The sequence below is a fragment of the Adiantum capillus-veneris genome, chromosome 18 (assembly GCF_014529385.1).
Source record: "Adiantum capillus-veneris isolate H3 chromosome 18, ASM1452938v2, whole genome shotgun sequence".
Lineage (NCBI taxonomy): Eukaryota > Viridiplantae > Streptophyta > Polypodiopsida > Polypodiales > Pteridaceae > Adiantum > Adiantum capillus-veneris.
Genome location: NC_140948.1, coordinates 101,627,416 through 101,653,391, shown reverse-complemented (window position 1 = coordinate 101,653,391; position 25,976 = coordinate 101,627,416). Strand labels below are relative to the sequence as shown.

The following is a 25,976-nucleotide window of genomic DNA, read 5'->3' as shown; positions in this document are numbered from 1 at the left end:
ATCGATGACAAGTGCTTCATTTAGGTGGCACATGTTGTTTATGATCAAAGCACTAGTTGAGTACCTAGAATAAGTACTCCCGTGAGACCAAAAATCAATGCATTACAAACATAGAAAGAGAGAGAATGGTCTACCGTCTCTCTCTCTCCTCTCTCTCTCTCTCTCGACGTGGTGGCGGAATCTATGCACGCAGGTACACGTGTGTGTGTAATGACTCCTGAGTCCTTTCAAATGAACTCCTAGTTTGGACTCTAGAGGTTGAAGTTTGAACTTTGGAGTCAGCTTTCTTGCGGAGTCAGCTGTCCACGTGTGGTGATGTTGAGGTTTCCGCGATAGGATGGAGTTTCTACTGAGTTTCATTGCCTTTGGAAAGGAGAGTTGCAAGACATCAGTGATCTTGAGAGAGTGTCCAACTACTAATCAACCACATGGCCCGGCGTCATCCATCGGTCATCGACTGCTGCACTGCTGCAACAATTATATTACATGTAATTCCATGAGTTGTGATCAGCAAAAACCCAGCTTATTATAACGGCACATATGAAGAGAGGTCGCAGTTGCTCCGATCTTCATTTTCCTCTTCCTCTTCCTCTTCCTCCTCTTGGTTTGATTGAGGAGAATGATGGTGCTGCGCCAGATAGGCACAGCCACGCGGTGGCGTTACCGCACGGTTACTCTGATAGAAAACCGGGTGGCGACGGTGCAGATCCAAGCGGGCTTGGCTTCAATAACCCTCTTTCTGCTGCTAAACCGGCGCCTTATATGCAGCGTAGCAGCAGAGTTGACGTATTATCTTCTTCGAGCCCGCCAGCGCCAGGTGCGACGTCACAGCCGGCCAAGATGACTACCAGCGCCGGCAGTCAGGTACGGCCAGCACAAGCGTCTGCTGCTGGTGGTGTCAGCCCAAGTGATGAGATAGTGGGAGGCGCATGGCCGTGTACTCGCTCCTACGGATGTAACTTCTGTGGGCGGGAGTTCAGCTCGGCGCAAGCCCTGGGCGGCCATATGAACATTCATCGTCGGGATCGCGCTCGCCTTCGCACGTCTTTGGAAAATTTGCAGCCGTCCCCGACTTTTGATCATCATAATTATCAGACCGCAGTCTTTGCATGTGCACCACAATCTCAGCTCACTTCTCCATTCGCAGACAACTTTGCAGAGTACCCTATTATTATGACACGCACATCCCCTGATCACATGCAGCTGATGAACACACCGAGGAATTTGGCGCCACCTGCACGAGGCTCCCATAGTTTCTGTGAAGACCTGCAGTCGCGCCTCTGTCATCCAGCTTATTGTACTTCCCAATCATGTTTCCAGCGTCCCAAAATCTTGTGTCAGCTAGCAGCAGCTGGAGCTCATGGTCCAGCTGGTTCCTTTGAACCAGCTTATCCAGAGACTGCTCCCATTTCAGATCTGGAATGGCGGACTACCACACCTGCAAGTGGTGAGGCACTGATCATGAAGTCTCCAAACTACTTGTCAGTTAGTTCCGACAACTTGACCCAAATATCCGGGACAACCACGGCTAATTCCTCCGGGGCGTCCTCCGTGGCACAATTAGCTGCAGTGTTGATACCCTGCCAAGGCAGTGAGCCGTGGTTAACTGAAGGCGAGCGCTGGCAGTCATCATCTTTGAGTGCTGTCTCTAGTGCGCTGCCATCAATGTCTGCGAATCTCAATTCTCTGCAAAACAATATTGCGGCGTCTGCCAATACGCTAATTAGGGCGCAGCCAGGACAATCATACAGCTCCGGAAGGTTGGATTTGGAGCTTCGCTTGGGTCAAAACCCCTCACCAGCTACCGGCAGTCACTGACTTCTTCTCCACACGGGTAAGCTGTCTCATCTATAATGACCTAACTATAATTAGAGGTAGGTTCTTATGAGATTGAATCTATATGCATTTCTTCGGTTACTGAGTGCAGATCTGAATAGTATCACTACGTACAATTATTATGTACTTTGTCTTGAAATCAACGTCTCTAAGACTTGGCTTGCGGTCTTAATTACACTTACACGGAGATAAAACAGAAGCTCATTCCTTAATTTATAGGCTTCCCTCGTTTTTTTGTAATTGGGTAGATACAGGTCATGAACCCAATTACAAAAAAACGATCTGTGGGCATATACTAGTTATTGGCATTGATTAGGAAAAATTGATGGGTCATGTGGGCCCACATGACCCATCTCGGCTTCAATTTGGCATTAAACCCATCTTGGCTTCAATTTTTTCTCTCCCAAGAGGACTTAAGGGAAGGACTTATAGGCTTGTCATCAAGTTTAGAAACTTTCTCTACATTTGCATTCAATAAAACTCGTAAGCCATGGTTTGAGTGGAAGAAAACTAGCCCACTTCAAGATTTTCTTTACATATGAAACGAACTCTTTTGTTTCTACAGTAACAGGTAAGAAATTATTAGGCAAGGCTTGTCAATACTTTGGAAATAGGTGAAAGAAGCAGTATACTAACCCAAGTTTGGCGATACTCTCACTAGATTTGGATTAGATGAAAGAAGTAATAAGCTATCATAACCAAAGATGGGTATCATGCTAGCACGTACTGATCATAAGCAATACTTGGAAGTAGTACTTTTGCAATACCTAGGTAGCTAGATGAAACAATGAACTAGCCAAAAGGGTAGCGACTCGTTCACTATATAGGGAATAATGTTACCATCTTGTGCAAGCCGGCAATATACTATAATCACTCTTGGCTAGTTGTGTGAAGCAAATTTTTGTATCCAAAGTTGTGGGGAGCATCTTTGTAAGGCCTGAGTGAGCATGATGAGAGGAATACAGAGTCAGGTGGATCAAAGGATCCTTCTCAATACAGAGCTTGTGTTTTCAATTTTTTTCACACAGTTTCACACTTTGGGAGTGAGGAACTAAATTTATCCAAGTATGTTGATTACTATAGGGACATATTGTACATGTGGTGAGTTTGAGTTATCTAGGACTAGACACATGGAACCAATTTTTTTTGTGTCAAATGCTCCAAAGCCTCTTGGTAATTTTATTTGAGAGAATTTTATGTTTGCTAAGATAGTAGAGACCAACAAGCAAGGTACTTGTTCAAAGGATGAGAAATTTAGTAAGGTAATAAATCCTTAGTCAATATTCGATCCTTGTTGATGGAGAGAAACACTCACTGTGATATTTACTAACTGCTGATAGTGACAATAGTATCATTGACTGCTGATAGTGACAATAGTATCACTTTAAAGTTTACACACTTACTTGTTTAATCCTAATGAATTGGATTAAGTTGATTATGACTGATTAGTTCTCATTTTATGACCCTATGGAATTTACTATGTTTAAAGGAGTAGCATATTGGAAGGAATGTTGGGATCCACCACTATTACTTGCATTGAAGCGAGTGGAATATTAAGTATACATACTTGACTAATAGAGTCTATTACTCTATTGGACTACACATGCTTGAGTCCATCAATGTTTTAAGCTACCAACATGTTTGGTTGTTTCAAAGAAATAGTGAGATATGTCCCATTTGGAATCATCTACATGCAAGACTATTATGTATGTTGAATCTAAGATCCTTCACTGCATGAAGCTTGGCGGCTTGATTGTATGACATGATGCCTGCAACCGAAAAGCATTACTATCAGTAAATCAAAATCTTTTATAAAGGAAGGAAAATCTTCTTTTAGGGGGAAGTAATGTCTAGAAAATGGTCCTACCCTAAGGAGAATTAGCATGCAAGGAGCTATGCACAGTATGAGCCACCATAGTCATGAAGTAATCTTTGGAGTACAACACCTTCCATCAAAGAGACTGTAGGGGTATAATCCATGCCTCTACATTTGACTTCAAGTGTGAAAAGATAACTACATTATTCAAAATAGAGTCTATCTGTTTCAAGAGAGGCAACATATAAACTAAGAGATAACCAATAGCTAAGTATATGTTGCTCTTTATTCTCTATGAAGTTGAGGTTGTTCAAAGTGAATGAGTCCTTGTAGTCAGTGTCTACTCTCATTTACCAATACATCAACTGCACATTAAATATTACGTCTACTAATGAAGTATGAATTTGAATTAGAATTATATTTATAAAAACTATTCCATTCATACTTTCATAACAACACACCTATTTGGTTCCTTTGTCAAGAGGTTGTCTAAGAGGGTAAGTAATGGGGGTCATGTGTGCAAGAAACCTCACCAAAACATTAGATGTGGAAAGGTCATACATGTCCCTAAACAAGATGGAGTAAAATAATTTTTACAGAAGTGATATTACTTGAGTCTATCTTGATCACATTGACAAAAGCTATATATACAACAAGTTTGAGTTTTGAGGTTCCTCCTTTGCATTATATAAGTTGGAGGTGTAATTTAACCCTTTGGATATGGAACATCATGAAGGATTTTTTAGTGATGCTCCCATGTAGGTGTGTGTACTACAATGGCATCAAGCTAGACAAGGAGTAGCACCCCTTGACAAATGAGGCCATGAAATATGGTTCTTGTCATGCACTAGAATGTGAAGCCAACATCCACAAACATCCAAATGAAATATGCACGGATTTTTAGAGGCACGAGGGAGTTTAAACAATTTTCTATATGGCCCTTTGGCATGTGCACCAACAAATGGTGTGTACCTTCCAAAGTCTAGTCACTAGCCTATGAGGTACCTTGCAATGTGACTTCCATGTGATGCGTATGAGATGTAGTAGTATCCAAATGAATTGTCAATGAGTCCAAACCACCTTCATAGCCTAATGGATCATTCTCACATATATAGGGATGATTTGGGGTACCTCTTGGTGCATCCCAGGGCCACATTCATTAGTTCTACTACATTGTACTACAATAGCTACTTCTACTTAAATGAAGCATCATGTACACAATTTTAGTGTGATTTTAGTGTCAATAATCTAGTTAGGTTCTAGCTATTTCCTTAACGTTGATTTAGAGCCATGAAAAGTAGTTAACTTCTTATACTTCTAGCAATATAAATACTTGAAATTATAACTAATATATAACCAAGCACTTGATTAACCATGTTTGGTCATGCTCTTGGAAGACCCAAGTGAGCCACTACCCTCCATTGTTGGTTAATAGTTAATTAAAAAGAAACCTAGGCACACAATCCAGTAGGAGCTTTTCATGTTTGTGTTTGCTAATAATCCTATTGATTGATTCATTAATTAGCTCCAAATACCTCATTTTGGAATGACCAAATGGGTGATTTATTGTTGAGTACATAATTGGAAGGTTAGAGTCTCTCTTTAAGCATACTTACCACCATTTTCCCTTAATCTTGCATCTTAATTACTTTCCTTGACATTATTTTCATCGTACATTGCTTAGCTCACTTCAAAGCTTACAATAGAGCCCCGAATCTCATCTTTTGGGAACCATTAGCTCAAATTATAAGATTTCTAATTAAATATCTTTCTTAATATAGGTTATATTGTGTGACAACACACCACATATCCGATCCTAGAAGTTTTACTCTTTGGATACCCCACACAATCAAGTCATGTAGGCTCTTTGACCACTACACCCAAAATAGAACATTGTATTAAATGGCTTGGGTTCAAATCTGACACCCTATTTTATGCAAGGTGTTAGGATGCCAAATGATATGCAATCAAGTCCATAGGACACTGAGTTAGTGAGGGGCAGTGAGTCTATTAGGGTGTCTTCCTGCAAGTGATTCTTTTTCTCCCAAAGGGCCAATACCCCTTAGAGTATCCCACTAAATCTTGTGTGCCATCTTTGTAAAGAGAGATCTACCAGCTAGAGCTCTTGAGGTTCCCATGAGCCTTAGTCTCACGGGCCTCCCTCCTCCAAAGGGGAGCCTTCCATGGGCAGTAAACATTCCCCCAAGGCAATCAAAGTTGATGACCAATCAAAGCTCTTCAGAAGGACCCAAAAAGGAATACATTTAGGCCAAAGTTTTTACTTCAAAGGGAATATTTCCTCACTCTTTCTCCACCTATTAGGTTGCTATTAACACAAAGTTTACACAACCAAGCACAACATTTTTGCAATGTATGCATTCATGTTTAGTTTTATAGATGACACAATGCTTATGATATTGCAAATACGTAGAAGTTGTCCTTGGAACACCTGATCCAAGTGTTAAGACCCCTCTAATTGCATAATGGGTGAAAGGAATGTTGATAAGTTTAATGGCAAGGGGTTACACACATGGCAAAGCAAGTTGTGACGGCACCTTATGAAAAAGCAATGTGATTTGTTGTCATGCATAGGCCATCAATCAATGAGTCATCTACTAGTGAGGGCATTCAAACTAGAGCACTAAGTGCAAAAGCTCAATCCATGGAGTATTTATCCCTACATTGTATGGTAATATTTTTCATTTCATTGACACTTGCACCAATACAATTCAAGCATAGAACATGATAAACAAGAATTTTGTTGCAAAGACCATGAAAAGTAGAATAAACTTCAAGAAAAATTTGTAAAATTTATTCATGCTTGATCAATGGGAAGATGTATTTATTCTCATCAATAAACTAATGAGCATCATTACCCTGCAACTCACATACATCAATATTGATGTTCTCAAAGAAGAAAATTGTTGGAGTTAGGGTTGTAGAAATACACACAAAGGACAATAAGATCGAGGCAGACAACAAAGAGTGTATTACTAAGTGTGCAAATACAAAATGAGATATCTCTGGAGTGATGAGTGTAAATACAAATCATGTGGGACAAAAGCCTCCTATTCAAAGAAAAAGTTGCCTCGGAGGTGCTAAGTGTGTTCATACATATCACTACCATATACATGGCAACGAATAACCCTAGGAGTGAATTGGTTAACAAGAGTTGGCACATAGAGTATAGGGAATTTCCCTGTCTTATGGACATGATCAGTTCACAAAGGGAAGCAAACCCAAATCTTTGAATTTATCATGAGACAATGATTTTGTGAAAAGATCTACAAGATTTTCTTGTGTTGGCACATAAGCCAAGATGATCTCTCTAGCTGAAACACTCTCCCTGGCATGCACCTCAATGTGCATTGTGCAAGCATGAAAGATGTGTCTCCTCATAACTGCCAATGCACCCTCACTATCAGTATAGATGAGAGTGTTGGTCTCTTCTACAACTCTCATAAGGCATGTAAACCACACTCTCTCAATCATAGTTGTGGAAGTTATCCTATACATAGCTTCTCAACTAGAGGTGGTCATAGTGGATTGTTTCTTGCTCGTTTCTTCTTGCTCAAAAAAGATATGTGCATGAGCTACAAAGCATGAAACAAGAAAAACTCATGGACACTTGTTTGTCATAGCAACATGCCCAATCTATGTGAGAAAAAGAATGTAAATATGGTGGAAATGATCTCCTGGGATAAAACAACCCAAGACGTAGAGTGCCACTGAAGTAGACAAATATCCTCTTAATTACCTGCCAATGCTTAGACCCTAAGCTATGCATAAATCTAATCACTTTCAAGAGTGAACACTGAATTTCCTTCTAATGCATACATAAATGAGGCAACCAACAATTGTCTAGTGGGAGGGTAACCTTTCCAGGATCTCTAGCATCATGTAGACTTGACTTGAAACCTGACTGCATAGGAGTGGAAATTGTCTTGGAATTATCAAGTGTAAATCTGCTTACTAAATTTTGCACATTGTTTGCCTCACATAATGAAGTATCCTCATCACACTAATTAAATTGAATGCCCAAATAATGATGCAAAAGCCCCAAATCTGATGTCTCAAATGTGGCATTCAATCTAACCTTAAATTCAACAATATGTATCATATTTGGACCAGTAATCAATAATCCACATACACAACAACGATAAGATATACATCATTTACACATTTTACATGCAAACTTCTCTGAGTTGGACTATTTTGAAAGCCACATGTAGTCAAATGATTATCCATTTGCTCATACCAAACACGAGAAGACTGATTTAAACCATGCAATGCTCTACTATATCTACACTCTTTCTTTCATGTGTTTTTATGACAAAACCATGAGGCTACATTACATACACTTCCTCATATAGGTTACCATTGAAGAAAGCGGTTTTAATGCTAGGTGAATGTACATCCATATAAAGTAAGCTTCCAATGCAAAAATGAAACAAACAGTAGTCATACAACAAGTGGGTGTAAATTTTCTTCATAATCTACACCCTTTTGCTGAGCATAATCTTTTGCAACAAAACTTACCTTGTACTTAACAATTCTACATCTATATTAGTTTCAACTTACAACCCCACTTTTTACCAATGGCCTTCTTGCTAGGAGGAAAGTTACAAATTTTTCTTCACAAGGGCATAGTAGCCATCCATTTTTTGAAATTTGCCCTTCATCAAGTGTAAGAGGTTCATCCTCGTCACACATACTTGACATATCCAAAGCATAACAATCTAATGCATGATAAGAATCTGAACAAGTAGGACTAGATAAAGGTGCATCAAATCTATTATCACATACAATATGTACATGACATTATTGTTTCCTCATTTTCATTCTTGTCCTCGTCAAGTGCATCATTTAATATGCATTAAAAAAATGTCATGTGATCTCACGCCTGTCTCTTTGATACATGATAACAAGGGTTCAACTACATCTTCCACTAAAACAATATCTCAAAATTCAAGATACATTTCAACTATGGATGATATAACTTGTAAACCTTGCTTCAACAATGTATGCATTTGATAGCCTTAACTTCCAATTTCCTACATTGTTTGTGTAGGACAAGAGCATAATCCAAGTAACCAGAAACACACACGTGACCAATAGGTGGTTTCTTATCATGACATGTCTTGTATGGAATCATAGAGTACAAAGATTTGGTGAGACACGTGTTGGATATGTATGCAACATACATGACAACGTCTAGTCAAAAAGCATGTGCCAAAGCTTGGTTTTCAAACATACATCATGCCATTTCCATAAGTGAACTATTTTTTAGTTCAGCAACATAGTTTTATTGAGGTGTATAAGTCATTGTACACAGTGTTTTATCTCACAACCAGTAGAAATGCATCAAATTATTTTGACGTATACTTTCCTCCTTGATTTGGATGAAGGGTACCCACAGTACGACCTAATATATTTTCAATCAACATAAAAAATTGTTTGAAGCACATAAATACTTTAGACCTAGCCTTAAGAGGATATGTACATGTATGATAAGAGTAATAATCAATGAAAGTCACAAAGTATGAATTGTTTAGTGTGCATCAATTGGGCTACAAACATCACTTTGAATAAGCTGCAACTTTCAAGTAGCCCACATTAAAGCATCTTTTTAAAACTTAGAGTCTTTCATTTTTTTTCAAAATTATAGCCTTCATGAATATGCTTAGATGGTGCCTCTAAAGGGGACAATGAGGCAACCTTATCGTATTTTTGCAAACGCATAAAGTTGAAAATATCTAAAGCTTGTATATCATAGGTTAGCATTTGAAACGAATTTAGAATTTGTAACTGCATTCAAAAAAATTTCCACACACTTTTCATAAGAATCAATATTGTATAACACATGAAACAAGGAACCTAATTTCATACTAGTATCACCTAAAGTAAGATATTCAATAGTGCACTAACATATGGTGTGTATGCTCGCTAGTTTAGTCGCTAGCTTATGTGTTAGCTCATCATGTGACTTCCATGTGATGCATGTGAGGTGTCCTAGCATCCAAATGAGTATAACATGAGTCCAAACCACCCCCTTAGCCTCATGGGTTTTTCCTACATTTATAGGGATGATGTAGAAAGTGGGAACAACCCTTAGCAGGTGGATGGTGGGTGACTATACTAGAGGCTTCTAGAAGCAGTAATCTAGAGACAGACTTTACGAGGGTAATTGACAATACAGAGTAAGTAGACACCATTCATAGGCTATAAACAAGACCCACTACTTCATTTTGGCTCTCTGACTCTTTCTTCTTGTTTACCCTGAGTTGTAATCCAAAGCCCAATACTTGTATCTTGAGCCATTGGTTGATGTACTCTGTATTCTTATTAAGCTGACAACTTATTCAATTTTCATTCTAGTTGTACTCTTGTATCATTTCAATAATACAATTCCAATTCCAGTCATCGTTTACAATATCTTGTCATTTCAGCTCCAATCTTGTCTTCGAGTGCACTAAAGTCTGATCTAAAGTCTGAGTGTGAATTGAACTAGCTCTAACTACCAAATTGGAATAGATATCTGAATACATTTATCTCATTCCATTTTGGAACCCACGATGGCTTGAGCTAAAGCTGCTCTAGATAGGTTAACTATCTCCTTTAGAGCAAATATAGATCAGACATCCGCCCAAGAGAGGTTGAAGGCCAGCTACCAGATTTAGGGAGGATCCTAACCGCATTAGCCCAATTCCAAAAGAGTCAGAGCGACGCTATAAAACAAACCAGAAACCTAGAAATGAGACGAATGTGGCCCTAAGAGTAGGCACAACTGATAAATCAAGGGATTTTGTTAACTGACCCGACGTCAGTTAACAGGAGCTGCTAAAGATTGAAGCCTTATGAATGCACATCGTAGATGAATATGAAGAAGTAGTGAAGATTGGAGTTACACACTTTTCACATTTTTCCAAAATGACCATGTATTATAATTTTTTGATTTATCTAGCCATTGTGATAATTGTAACATGTTACGAGTTCAATAAGACTTCCAAGATGTAAAGAATAGGTTAGCTAGTGTACCTAGGTTGTAGATAAAATAAGTTGTGGAGCCTCAAAGGTCTTGGATACTGGGACATTACACATTTTAAACCTTGGCTAAGGTATAAAAGCCAACTTTGTAAAGATTTTATTAAGTTTTGGATAAGAAATACACAGTGTGAGCTAACAACGCCCACTTAAATCTCTTTCTCATGCTTCCATCTCCCATGTCTTTTGTCACATTGCAGTGTCGTCTGTTGCGTTGCAACCACAGGTAAGAGCTCTACGCATTGACATAAACATATCATGGGAAATCTAGCTTTTGGCGTCGCCAACCCGGGGCCTAATTTCATCACAAGTAGGAATTTAAGCTAGGAAATCATAAAATAAGTATAGACGGGGTATTGGGGCATCATTGCTAGATGCATTCAGGGTCAGAAACAATTAGGTCAAAATATCACTACTGTTATAATCGCATTTTTTGCACTTCATCGAAAGTGAGATTTGAGACCATAAGCATGTGCCACTTAGGTCTTATATACTTGTCCTAGAGTTTCATAGTACTCGAATGTCGTTTGATGTTGTAACGATCATGGTTTGTTTGCCAATTAGTGAGTAGCTTTTGATTAGGTCATTTGAGTGTAGCTTGTGTTAGATGTAAGTTTTTTGTTGTTTTCCAAGAGATTGACACCCTCTTATAGCCTCCATGCACTAGTCGAGTCAGCTTCATTCCATGGATTGACAATTATGTTCATGGTTCTCGCTATGTGTGCAATAAGATAAGAGCAACATTAGGAAACTCATCCACATTTGGCACCGTTACTGAGGACGATTGGACCTAAACTAGGAAAAACAAGAGCATCTAGTGTAGTTGTCCTTTAACTTACTCTAGGATCACCTAGAGTTAAACTTTATTTTTAAAACTGCATAGCTTAAGAGTGTCGTCTTTTGCTATGTAGAGGTAGCTTGGAAGTAGATTGTACTTGCTAAGTACCTTGTAGGATTGTAGGATTAGGTTGGGATTTTGAGAATGATTGATGGACAAGACAAGTCTTAAGATCAATGCTCAAGAAACCATAAAAAACAAGAAAATAAGTGTTTGTGGACACCTTTCACAACCCAATTACAACAGAACCTAGAAGTAGGGTAAGAAGAATCCGAGGTGGAGTCTCAAATCATTGCTCACTCCAAAAGAATCATCTGTGAGTTGTTTATGTGAAAATGCAAAATTTCAGGTCTACGGCTTGAAACAAGATCAAAAGACTATCAACCACTGAAATCGGCTGGAGATTATGCTCATAAAAGTTGTATGGACCAGTGGGTAAGCATAAGGATGCATTTGAGGTAAATTTTCAAGAGTTTGCAAAAACTCAGATTATTTACATTTTCTTGAGAATTCAGGCCAAATTAAATTTTGACTTTTTGACTCAGAGGCTTAAAACATGTCACAAAAAGACTGAGTATTGAAAAAAATGCAAAAAGTGTTCATTTTAGGTCAAAAGTAAATAATTGTGATTATTTACTTTTAGCTCAAAATGGATCAAGGTTGATACAAAAGACTCTATGCATGATTACAAACATCTTTTGTGAAGGCTCATAGAGTTTGAATCACAAAACAGACCAAAAACTTGATAAAAATTGAAATCTATACTGATTGTCGAGAAATTGAGTTTGACTTTATGAATCTTCTTCAAATTCTATGAAACTTGACTCAGAGGCTTAAAACATGTCACAAAAAGATTGAGTATTGAAAAAAGTGCTCATTTTAGGTCAAAAGTAAATAATCGTAATTATTTACTTTTAGCTCAAAATGGATTAGGATTGATGTCAAAGACTCGATCTATGCATGATTACAAACATCTTTTGTGAAGGCTCATAGAGTTTGGATCACAAAACAAACCAAAAAATTGATCAAAACTGAAATCTGTATTGATTGTCGAGAAATTGAGTTTGACTTGATAAATCTTGTTCAAATTTGGTGAAACTTGACTAAGAGGCTTAGTTTAAAGCGTTTAACATGTGTGTATGCTCAGATGATCAAAAATATGCTAAAATTTGGTAGAAGTAAATAGCCGTGATTCTTTACTTTTGTCCAATTTTCTAACATTTCTGGCCAACCAAGCATACCACAAGGTTAAGCACATCAAGTAGAGTACTCATATCAAGTTTGGTGAAATTTGGATCACAAAAGTGAGACTTAAGACAGATTCTCGAAACTGAGTTTGTGGACACTAAACAATTGATAACTTGGACAAATCTTGTTCAAACTCAGTGAAACTTGTCCAAAGACTTCAACAAGGTGTCTACGTGGCAAAACAATTCTAAAAAGTGAGAAAAACTGAGAAAAGTAAATAATCGCATTATTTATATTTACCCCAGATTTGAGAATTTTTGCGTAACTGAGTGTACCACAAGGTTAAGCACATCAAGTAGACTACTCATATCAAGTTTGGTGATATTGGATCACAAAAGTGAGACTTAAGCCAAATATCAAAAATTGAGTCTACGAGCACTAAACAGTTGATAACTTGGACAAATCTTGTTTAAACTCAGTGAAACTTGTCCAGAGACTACAATAAGGTGCCTATATGGCAAAAAAAATCTCAAAAGTGAGAAAACCAAGAAAAAGTAAATAATCATATTATTTATTTTTGAGCCCAAGAGACAAGATTTTGGACTTTTGAGCTTATACAGTGTTAGGAAAACATAATACAAGGTCACTAATCAAGTTTGGGTTCCATCGGATCAAAATTAATACATGATAACTCAATTTTTAGGTTGTAGATTAGTTCTTTAGCTCTTTGCAAGGATAGAATTTGGAAATATCATTTGTTGACTTACTTAGCTCAGATTGAAGTGATAAACACAGACCAATCACAATAGTTAGCAAAAAATTGAGCAGTTTGAGCGAACGATCAAAACCGTATCAAAATGGGATCGAGCATATAAAAGTGCAGTTTTAAATGTATTTTTAGTAAAATCAAGCCATTAGGGCAGTTTCACGCATGGAACTTGCAAATTGGAACACAAATCACATTGGATTGCAGGTTAGGTTATTCAAGGCCTAGATTTTTGTCCTTTCAAAGGCTGCAATCAATTCTGACATTTTCAAGTTCAGACAACAAATCTAGTAATAATCAAGATAGTATTTATATCAAAGTCTGCAAAAGAATACAAAAGTTGACACTTGAGTTAGATGATAGTGAACATTACTAGCAGCTGCAAAATTTATCAAACAGAAGAGAAAAGTTGAAGCTGAAGTGAGAACATTGGACTTACCAGCCATTTGGGATGACAAAGGTTCCCATGATTCAGATAGACTACAAACTTAGGAAGCAATTGAAACCATTGTCTAGAGTAATCATGAATGGGAGAGCTGGAGTAAAAATCCTTAGTGAGCATCTGAGCTGGAAGCTAGGGATAATTGAGATTAAAATAGCCCTATTTTGAGTAAGGATTGATGAACACAAAGTAGTCCAAGCTGCTAGACTCATTGAGAATATGCAAATAAGGGTACAAGTTCAACTAGATGGACATCTACCAGAATGATCGGCATCAGATAAGTTTGATTTCAACCAGAAAGCGAGACCATTTTAGACAACGTTGGTGAAGAAGATCCAGTAGCACTCGCACCAAAAATTTAGAATGATCTTTGGTAAATAAGAAATCATTTTAATGATTATAATGCTCGCATTTGAACGGAGAAGGAAGCAGAGTCAATGGCAAAACGAAAAGAAGGAGACCCAAATTGGTTACTCCCATATGATTAAGAGGTTGAGGAGTGGAATGTCGACTCTGAAGACAATCCTTGAATGATTAAGATCAAGAAGCACCTAAAGTCAGAGATCAAAGAAAAGACAAATGTAATGTTCCAAAAATACTAGGATGTATTTGCATGGGAACATACTAAACTGAAAGACGAAGATCCCCAAAAATGTTCCAACGTCCCATTCCACTGAAGTCAGATGGTAGACCAGTCAGGTCACAAAGGTACAGAATGAACCCTAACTATGCTAAGAAGGTTAAGGAGGAGATTGACAATCTTGTCAAAGCAGGGTTCATCACAGAGGTAGCAAGTAATGATTGGTTGTAATTACAATTCCTATAGTGGTAGTCCCTAAGAAGAATAGGAAATTGAAAGTATGTGTGGACTACAAAAAACTGAATTCCCAGACCATTAAAGTTTCTTTTCCATTACCATTCACATATATGATGCTAGATCAGATTGCAAGCCACGGAATGCATAGTTATGGATGGCTATAATTGCTACAATCAAGTAAAGATTGCATCTTAGGATAGGACCCAAACTACATTCATCACTGAATGGGGAGCATTCATGTATCTGGTGATGCCATTTGGGCTATGCAATGCTCCAAAAACTTTTCAATGATGTATGATGGAAATTTGTAGCGAATTCACTACAAGACGTCGAGCAGAAGTCGGCGCACGTACCGACGAAATAGCGCTAAATTTTAAACTAAAAAGCACTGAAATAAGGTTCGGAAGAGACGTTGGTATCGTAGCGTCGGTATAACTATCGGTGTGGTAGGCATCAGAATATGCCTATAAATAGGCATCGGAATAATCAACGGAATAAGCACTGGTATTAATATATTAAATTCCGACGCCTATTCCGTGACACCTACCGATGGTGATACCGTAACCTATACCGACAACTAAAACCTGCAAAAACAAATTGGGCAGAGAGGGCTGGGAACTAATGCTAAGTGTACTACAGCAAAAGAAAACAATCCTCTCTGCCCAAAGTAAGAGTGCACAAGCAACCGCACTCCACCTACAAGCTGATGCTAAAGAGCGAGTGTATGGAAATTAGCAAAATTGTAAGAATAACATAACTTGTTAACATGATTAAAACATGAGTCAAAAACTGTAAAACCATAAACATAACCTGTGTGCCATACCATAACAATTACCATTAACATAACTTACTTGTTATACCATAACCATCACATGATTGCTACCCCATCATAGCAAAGCTATAACCATCACCTGAACCAAAACCATAACCATAACCTTGCACAACCATAACCATAACATAACCATAGCACGATTGCTATACCATCATAGAAAAACCATAACCATCACCTGAACCAAAACCATAACCATAACCTTGCACAACCATAACCATAACCATAACCTTGCACAACCATAACCATAACCATAACCATAAACCATAAACCATAAACATAAGTACTACAAAACTGTACATATGCAAGAGGTCACTGAGTGAGAATCCCTCATGGTAATGCCTCCCAATCGACGTCCTCTCCCTCCTCCTACAGCTGGGTCAAAAGGTCCACAAGTCCATGCTTGTACCCATACTTCTCCTCTTGGCGTGTCGGAAGGCGCTTCACGGAAACTTCCTGCAAAATTATGGTTTAATCATTAGATAAATCTTCAAATAACATATATACTATCAATAATTTAAAGCATACGTATAATACTTACAAACTCATGTCGAAGCGTATCGTAGCCTCCACTCCCAAGATGTGACGCTCCAGTAGACTACAAACGGGCTCTGGCTGCATCTCTCTACTGCTGAAATCTATTGGGATTGTCTTGTGTCTCTCGTGCAATCTCAATCCACTCCTCTGCGTCCAACCATCCGGCTTGGTATCGCCGTCATTGAACCTGTCTCTGGCCTCTAACCGATGGTGTGACATTGTGGACCTAGCCATGCTCAAAATCCAGGCATTTGAGACCTAGTCCTACCCCTCTGCGGGCCTGTACTCTCTCTGAATGGTATCGACAATGTAATTCTTTCTCTTAAGATCGAGATTTTCCCAAATCTCCATCACAGTATGACCAACCTGAATCATATAGAGCTGTCAAATCCTCTGTCGCATTTCCTTTCCCACCCTATCTTCCACAACAGCCCCATCCCTGCTCCTGTACACCTTGCTAGGATCATGCTCGTGTGATCCCCAAGGTGTACGTGGTGTGCCCATCAGTGAACTATCTACTAAAGAGAGTGGTGGGCGCTCTCGGTGGTGTGGACGCATCGGTAGAACCACTACCATAGCAACCACCACCTCCAGAACGACGGTGATGTCGTCTCGAGGATGAACCACTCGTCCGTGTAGAGGACACACGAGTCCTAGGCGTAGGGGGCACACTAGACTGAGGTGTGGGGCCGCTAGGTGTAGGGACCACACGAGTCCCGGGGGTAGGGTCGGCCATAGTAGGTCTAGAGGTACCTGCACATGCACCCCAAAGGTGTTGTGCCATCGCGATTTGCTCAAGTGTGAACTGAGACAAAAATGAACCCATCTGCTCGGGTAACATGCCGGTCGGAGTGACTAGAAAATTAAAACTAGGAGAGTAGGGCTTATCGTCATCGGCCATGGCAAATCATACACAAACAAAACCCACAAAATACGTTAGTTTATGTAAGAAATGCTTAATCAATATAAACAACAAATCAACAAAACTGCTACACAAATGAAACAAATCAATGAAACTGCTACATAAATGACCAAAATCTAAAGTGTATTGTAGACTAATAAAAAGAGCCATGCAAAAGTTTTCCTAGCAAAATTCATTAGTTAATCTCTCATCCTCTATGAGATTCGATGCACCAAAGATGTCTAGCTCAATCTATACTTCTGCATCTTTGTCATCGAGCTCTACTTCTTTGTCGCTCTCCACATCAGCTTCACTATTTGACACCTCATCTCTAGGTTCAGACAATTGCTCAATGCTGACATCCACCTCAAAATCTAAACTTAAAGTTGGAGTCAGTCCTGCACTTTGTTCATGAATCACCTCTTCGAGATCAACATCCAATCCTTCATACGCTTGCTATGTGGAGCAACTTGAATGACATAGAGCCAGCAGGGTTTAGACAGATCGTTCTCATCATTTTCTGTCCATAGTGGATCGTGTATGAACACAACTTGTTCACAATTCTATGGAAGTACGAATGTATCCCGCACATCTGTCCACACCTGCCTAGAGTTCACTTGAATCAACCCACTCTTGTCTTTGCGCACAGTTGCATTAGGGCTGCTGGTAATAACTTTGAACCACTTGACATCAAAGATAAACATCTCAAACTTTCTAAAGCTAATCTTCAAGATGTCTTGGATGTAGCCAAAGTATTCAAGCTGGTCAGTCTCTGTATTCTCATTCCTAGCACTACTCCTACTTTCTTGCATGAAGCTTTCCCTAACACCACTGTCGAAAGTGACCCCTTGTTTGTCGATCTGTTGCACTCTGAAGTGCTTCCCATGCGACCACAAAGCTCCATATTTGTGATACTGCAGCCACAAAATTGAAACAGACTAAAAGTTATTAAAGCAAACTAATTTTCATGTATAGCTCGAAAAGGAAGTTGTGAAATGTACATGCCAATTGCAACTCCTTGACATCTCCTCTTCCTCTTCAGTAATCAACATTCCATCCTCTTTGCCTCTGAGAGTGTCGCATCTAACCACCGCCCAATTGGAAAGTCGGGCAATTTCTGAAGATGGTCAGGAAAAGGAAGGTTTCTATTTGCACGGTTGCACTTGAATTGAAGGCGATCTGTCAAAGGTTGTTGCTTTTCCCCTTCATATCTCTCTAGCCACTTTTGCATGATGTTTGAGTTGAGAAAGCAAAATCTCATAACCTTTTCTCGCATTGTGATGTCCATCTTCCTAACGATGCCTTGTCCCTGCGGCTCGTCCTCTTTCACCTTGACATTGAACTCAGTAGTCCACATTCGGGGCATCTCTGGATCAATTAACACTAGGTTGGTAACCTAACAGGACATAAAAGTGTCATTTCAGGGTTTTGAAAAAAACCTCCAAAACCATAGTAGATCCACTCATTTTGTAAAATCTTTTAATGAGGTTATAGTTCAAGGCCTACTATACATGGAAAAAATAAGAAACTTGTAAAATTTCTCATCTTTTGGTCACACCAAGCCTCCAAAGTTGATGGACCAGTGCATTTTCATCAAAACAGTCATTTCTTACGTTTTGTTGCATAAAAATAAGATTAGGGATTTTTGTAGGACTTGATATAAATTCCCTAGTTAACTTCAATGGTTGGTGATCAGAACATATGATTGCTTCTCACTCACTATTTTTTGTTTTGCCAAAATAAATAGGTACAAAAAAGTTGAATTTTTACCATTCTGCAAACCTATCATCAAAGTTTCTATAGCCACGCTCAATACAAATAATATATGCATGTTTTCTTGGTTCCCTATTGTCCTTTATGTTCATAAGGAGCCATGGAGCATGTCAAAAGAATAATACATCTCTTACCAAGGGGAATCTTGGGGACAAAGATGAAGTGCTAAATACAGCAAACATGAAAAAACTGGGTTCAATATTATGCGTTGTAGAATCCCATAGAAACTATTCAATATCTAGCCAAATTTGATCCTTATGACTAGATATGGTTACTACCTACAAAATGCATGTAGTTGTCACAAGAAACTAACAATATTGAAAAAGCTATACTTGATATACTAGAATGTTTCGTTTTCTTCTATAATTGAAAAAATCAACCATGGTTGTGTACTATGCAAAATAGGGTATTAGGTGCCCCAAAACTCAAGAAATATTAGCTTTATGTTACAATATGCGACATAGAAAATCAAAAATGCATTTGGATATCATGAAATCCACCAAAAAAATCATAGAAGAGCCAAAATTGGCTAAAATACAGGATTTGACAATTTTTGTAATTTGGTCATAACTTACAACTTTTATATTTATTTCTCCCTAGAAGCATCAGGACATGTTAAGGACTACTAAAGATAGTTCTCTAGCATTATAGACCTCACAAACATGAATTCTAGAGTGGTATAGTTGCAAAAAGTTGAAAAAAGGCAAAAACAGGACCCGTTTTTTCACACAGTTTAGGTTGTGAAATGTTGTGCAAGGACAAGGTTAAAGATGGAATTGATGTTCCAAAAAAATGTCGAGTTTTTTTCAGCTCACGAGACAACTTTCTAGATAGATAGCACCTCAAAATCCATTTTGAAACTCTTGACATAATTCAAGGAAAATGGTCACTTAACAGAACATAAAAGTGTCCCAGGACATAAAAGTGTCCCATTACCAACCTAGTGTTAAGGCCAAAAGTTCATTGATGAGGACAAGAGACTCTTGTACAAGCCATCCTTCGGCCATGCTACCCTCGGGGCGAGCCCTTTGACGAACAAACCCCTTTAAAGTCTTCATAAATCTCTCCAAGAAGAACATCCACCTGCTATGGACCACCCCAACAACTGCAACTTCATCGACCACATGCACAAGTACATGCATTTGGATGGTAAGAATGTCTGTTGGAAAGTACTTCTCCACCATGCACACTGCTTCAATAGCATTTAAGCGTGCTGCATCGATGTTGTCTTCTCTTATCTCTTTTGAACTGATCCAGCGTACCAACTCACTGATTTTGTAGATTTTTCTTCTAATGTCATCTATCAGAGAACCCTTTATGGAAATTGGTAAGATGAAATGTAAAAATTTGTGCCAATCGTGGGACTTAAGACCACTGAGATTGTCATCTCTCGTAAAAGCCGTTTCCAAACATCGCATGCACCTGTGGAGTCTTGAATGAAGATATAGTCTTCTTCACTTGTTGCTCTTCTAGCGACTCAGAACCCATGGACCTTTTGGTATAGAACACTTTCCATTGGGTTTAAGTCGAGGCCACATCTCTGGCATTCGACCCACAGCCTGCAGGTCATCTCTTTGGGCCTTCCTCTCCCTTTTTCCAGTGATGGTCTTCTAGATGATCTTCCCCACATTCTTGAACATGTGCATTGGGTCGAGCAAATGATTAATCAACAGGTCACTCCAGTACGGGAGATCATGGAAAATAGAAATTCTTTTCATTCCAGGTGGCATCCAATCTCCCCTCTCCAGCCACATGTTTTTCCAATTGCTCGCTTTCAATGGATGCATATCATGTTTGCATATGTTTGGTCCACGTAGCTCAAGTCCTTCAGGCAAAAATCTACCATGCTCCTCGTAAACTGTCTTGCTCAAATGCTCAGAGCGGCGAAAGCCAAGTCAAGGACCACATTTCGGACATGCATGATTGCAACTCAAGCCTAAAACATCACATATTAATATTTAAAATCATTGATATAGCCATGAATCACATGCATGTGAGGGTTTTAAAGGCACTTACCTGAGTACTCACCATACCCTGGCCAATCGTGCATGGTCCACATGAGAATGCCTTGCACATGTACATTCCATCGTTCGATTGGTTGGGACATATCAACCACATCGATTCCTATCCACAAGATTTGGATCTCTTCTATAAGTGGTTCCAGATAGACGTCCATGTTCTTTGCTTTGTACTTTCTTGCGATGATCAATGACAACAACAGATGGCCCTTCTTGATAGCGAGCCATGGTGGAAGATTATAATTAACCAGACAAATAGGCCACGTGCTCCATGACGAACTCCGTAATCCGAATGGGTTTACTCCGTCCATTGCCAGACCAAAGCGGATACATCGAGCCTCGTTCTTAAATATAGGCCAACTTTCCTCTATGTGCTTCCATGCACGAGAGTCAGCAGGTACCCTCATAACATCATCTGTCGATCTAGTATTTGAGTGCCATGTCATCAAAGAGGCTATGGACTTGCACCTGAACATGCTCTTTATTCTTGGAATGATAGGAAAGTGTCGAAGGACCTTTGCTGGGATAAATTTTCCTTGTGTGTCCTCCCTGTACCTGTTTGATCCACAATTGAGACACTGTTCCAATTTTGCATACTCATTGCAAAAAAGTATACAATCATTAGGACATGCATGTATTTTCTGATAATCCAAGTCCAAATTAATAAGAATCTTTTTAGCGCCTGGATGGGTAGGGGGCACGTGATTCCCTTCTGGCAAGATTTGCTCATTCAGCAACCTGGCGTTACATGAACAAGTCAGCCCTTTGATCACTTTATATGAACTGTAATTTGCACTTTACCATGCTTAGGATAAATATGTTTACCTGAAAAGCTCTGTGATTGAGGCGTCAGACCAATCGTAGACAGACTGCAAATTAAGCATTGCCAATGCGGTACGAAGAACTGAGATTTTTGCACCAGTGTAGAGCGGCAATGCGTGCAAGACTTTTCATCATCTCGCCCTCCTCATCATTGCTATCATGCCTTCGATATGAACGGGATGGCTGATGTTGGTCCACAGTACTGCGTTCAATGTTGTCGCCTTCTATGTTGGAATCCATGTCAAAGAACGCGTCCAACATCTACTCCATCTCTACTTCTTGAAATTCCGCTTCAGGTATTGGTTGGGAGGACTCAGTTGATGGCTGCTCGTTTGAAAATTGTCTTCTCTGGGATGAAGTTGGAGCAATATCTACTTGCGGACTTTGACCTTCAATGTCTAGACCATGAGATTGATAACGCGGGTCTTGTACTTGCTCTGTCAGAAAGAGACCATGATTGCGTATGTGTTGGTCGCAGATTTTTTGTTTTCGAAATATATGATGATTGCAATGCGCACAAGGACACGCCATCCTATTGTCCATACTTTATCTACCAATGATGCAACAAATAATTAAAACACTCTAGTTGTTATAACTACAAGCTTTAACAATCTCACATTCTCTAGCCAGGCCCGATCCCCGCACACCATGGTCTAGAGGTGCATGGATATTAGGACCACAGGGTAATAATCTCGTCTTTATTGGTCAATGAGTATATATTAAAGTTCTTGAAGTCTGTGTGCACTTTTGAAGTCCGATTGCATTTTTTCAACTATTTTCTGCTAGCTCTAACAACCTCACATTCTCTAGCCAGGCCCGATCTCTGCACACCTCGGTCTAGAGGTGCATGGAGATTAGGACCACAAGGTAATAATCTCGTCTTTATTGGTCAATGACTATATATTAAGGTTCTTCCAGTCTGTGTGCAGTTTTGAAGTCCGATTGCGTTTTTTCTACTATTAATTTGACGCTAGCTCTAACCTAACCTATAATCTAACCTAACTTATAACATAACCATAACCTAACTTATAACCTATCACCTAACCTAACCTAACCGAAGTCCGTTTGCATTTTTAGAAATACACGAGTCATCTTCGAAGTTCGATTGCGTTTTTTTACTATTAGTTTGACGATAGCTCTAACCTAATATAACCTATAATCGTTATGCCTAACCTATAATCTAACCTAACATAAAACCTATATCTAACTTAACTTAATGTATATAACCTAACTTACAACATCTACCTAACCTATAACCTAACCTAACCAAAGTTCGTTTGCGTTTTTAGAAGTATACGAGTCATCTTCGAAATCCGATTGCGTTTTTACTACTATTAATTTGACGCTAGCTCTAACCTAACCTATAATCATTATGTCTAACCTATAATATAATCTAAACTAACATTAGGAAAAATATGAACCCTCTACGGGCCCTTTGGGATTAAGGTTAATTAGAGGCCAGCCAATGAGAAGAGGGTGGTGGACACACTCTATGCCCTCAAAAATGTAGGGGGACAAAGTAGTCTTACACTTCTTAAATGGGCTCTTACCTAGTGAGAAGGTGGGGTTGGGGGGGGGGGGGGGGGGGGTGGGCCATATGGAACCTCCAACTTTCCTCCTTTTTTATCCGGTTTTGAAAAAATCCCAAAAATTTGAAATTTTTCAAATTTTTCAAAACTCAAATTTCATCTTCTGAAAACTCCCTAAAACTATTTTATGGTCAAAAAAGCATTTTTTGATCTCAAAAAGTCAAAACGTGCATCCAAAAACCCTAAAATTCAAATTTTTTTAAAAACCTTTTAAAAATATTTTTTTGCTATCCAGAGCTCCCCCAAAAGTAGTTATTAGGCAAAAAGTGATTTTCTCTCTCTAGAACCCCTTTTCCAGCCCCTCCTTGGTTGCAACCATCACACTCATCCTCTACTCCAACACTCTCTCTCTCTCTAGACCATCTCCATTGCTGCAGCAAGGAAGCTCCTCTCTCCTCCCCTACCACCTTCCATTGCCACACCAAGCAAGGGTTATCCACCTTCTCCTCCCAGTGCCACACCAAGCAAGGGTTGTCCACCTTCTCCTCCCATTGCCACAAGGGTTAACCACTTTCTCATATCACTTTATCCCACCTACATTGTAGCAACAAGCAAGGTTCTTCTCCTTCTCCTAGTTTGCTTTGCTCAACCATGGCCAACTCTACTTCGCAAAGGCAGCCAAAGGATGAGGTCACAGCACTTGCATGCCACAACACTAGAGGTGTAGATGATGAGTAGGTGCCACAAGAGTTCACCAAAGGTGCTTGGGTATACATGCAACCATCTGCTGTTGGCCCTCATCATGTGCGGAATCGTGCAAACTTGGATCTTTGTTGGAAAGGAAAGCTCCTTGGCTTCAAGAACCGCAAAGACAAGGGGACCGTAGCCATTGTGCAACATGTTTTCTCAATGTCCACCATGCACTTGCAACAACCACCTCGATTTCCAACACATTGTGAGTACATGTTTTGAGAATACAAAGCTAGTTGTGAAATCACAGTGTAATGTTATTATGGATTCATACTTAACATTTGTCATGCATTTATAGTCATATTTCCATCCACGTTGGTGGAGGAGCAGCCACTACATAGTCTCTCCGGCACATTCAATGCTATACATGCGGATATTGGAGCAATAATGTTCCCACATCTTTGCAAAACCAAACTGGTTCAAAGAAGGATTTTCTTCTATTTTCACTCCTATATTGTCCCTACTTCTACACAAGCATTTGGAACGCTTGAACCCATCAAAGTAACTTCCTTATTAAGTATGGAGTGGCCGGTCCCAGATTTGTGGTCGGTAGCATCTTTCAAGCAAAAGATGATAATGGATGTCCAAAACTCTTTGAAATACTCTAAATCTTCTAGGTCTGTGGGCTTGAGTTGGTGTTTGCCTATTCATTGTTTTGTGCACATTTTTAAAGAGTTTGGATTTGTGGAGACTACCACAATGCTTGTATGTAAAGATGCGCATTACGAGGAATTAGGAAGGCTTTTAGAAGAGGACTGGGGTTTTGTGGAGGGCATGCACAACGGGGACCGGTACCGTTGTAAGATTGGAGCTTCAGGTATTGGAATGCACTATTTGAAATCCTGCACCTCCTTGTACATACGATTTCACTATGATCGTTGGATGTGCAATCTTGGAGTGTGGACTCCCTTATAGAGTGTAGACGGCGCTATTGCAAGCTTTGACATTGCAGTGAAGATTCCCAACGATGCTTAATTGGAGGCAGTCCAAGTGAACAAGCATTGGACTCTCAGTAATGTTCGAGAACATTTGGTTATTATGGGTTTTGAGGCCCTTCAACAAGCACAATTTCGTTTACAAGGTCACAAGGTGAGAATCCTTCCACCACATTTTCAATACATCATGGTTTGTCGATCATTAGATGCTTATTGTAATGAATGTCCGCAGATTGGGAAGAGAATGGAAGACAAATTGAAGGTCGAGGAGGACTGGGGGATAGATGGAACTATGCTATCGATCTTATAACTTTGTAGCTCTTGCAATTTTCATATTGATCCCCGCTGTAATCAACATGATTTGCTTTGGCAAATAATGCCTTTGAATATAATTTTTTGCATTGGGATGAGAAATCATTTTTTGGTGAAAGTGCCTTTTTTTTATGTCTTAAAAAAAGTGTCCATTATAAAAGGGGGGCCACCTAACTCATTCACTATTTTCACTTTTGCAACTCTTGAGCTCCTCCACTCTCTATCCACACCCCGAGCTAGACACGGATGCTGTCACAGCCTCTGCATCTACACCCACATCCACCCCTTTGTCACGCTTCATTATCTTCCTTGAGGACACCAAATACAAAGGGAAGTTGGACCTCCACACCTTTTTTATTCGTCTCCCTGACCTTGACGCCACAGTTTCCCTTCACATGGATGCATTTGAGGAGATTTCTGCATTCATGGAGGAGCACATCATAAAATATTATGTATCTATCCCCCCACATGCAGGGATCTGGGTGCCTTGCGATCTTTTGCGCTATATACACAAAGGTGATCGCCCATTCTCCAAGCGGTTGCAACGATTCTAAGAAATTGCAACCGATGCAGGCCATTACTTGGACGAGCAAGCCCCTGGGGTGTCAGCGCTCAAGAAGCGCAAGTTGGGGGTGGAGTACCTTTCTCGGCTAGCAACATTTATCTTCTTAGTGAGCAAGGAACCTGATTTGGAGGAGCTCCGCTTACCACACCTTCAAGTTGGGTCCTTTATCAAGGACACCAAGGAGCAGCAGGTTATCCCCATGAACCCTGCAGCAGAAGGAAAAGCACACCGGCTAGAGTACCTTAGGGGTCTTGAGGA

At 39.4% G+C, this 25,976-nt stretch overlaps 1 protein-coding gene across 7 annotated transcripts in view; it reads left to right on the top strand.

Moving 5' to 3' along the window:
• The first annotated feature begins 218 nt into the window (after nucleotides 1-218).
• Nucleotides 219-25,976, top strand: part of LOC147436102 (uncharacterized) — a 101,800-nt gene continuing 76,042 nt past the window's right edge. For 5 of the 7 annotated variants that reach the window (XR_015185157.1, XR_015185156.1, XM_086489005.1 and 2 more), the window contains exon 1: nucleotides 219-1,834. Coding sequence is in view for 5 of the 7 variants with exons in the window: in XM_086489005.1 (XP_086345131.1) it covers nucleotides 541-1,818 (1,278 nt within the window). In the remaining 2 variants the exon portion in view is untranslated. The remainder of the gene's footprint in view (nucleotides 1,835-25,976) is intronic. The other 2 variants (XM_086489001.1, XM_086489000.1) reach the window with 2 other exon arrangements.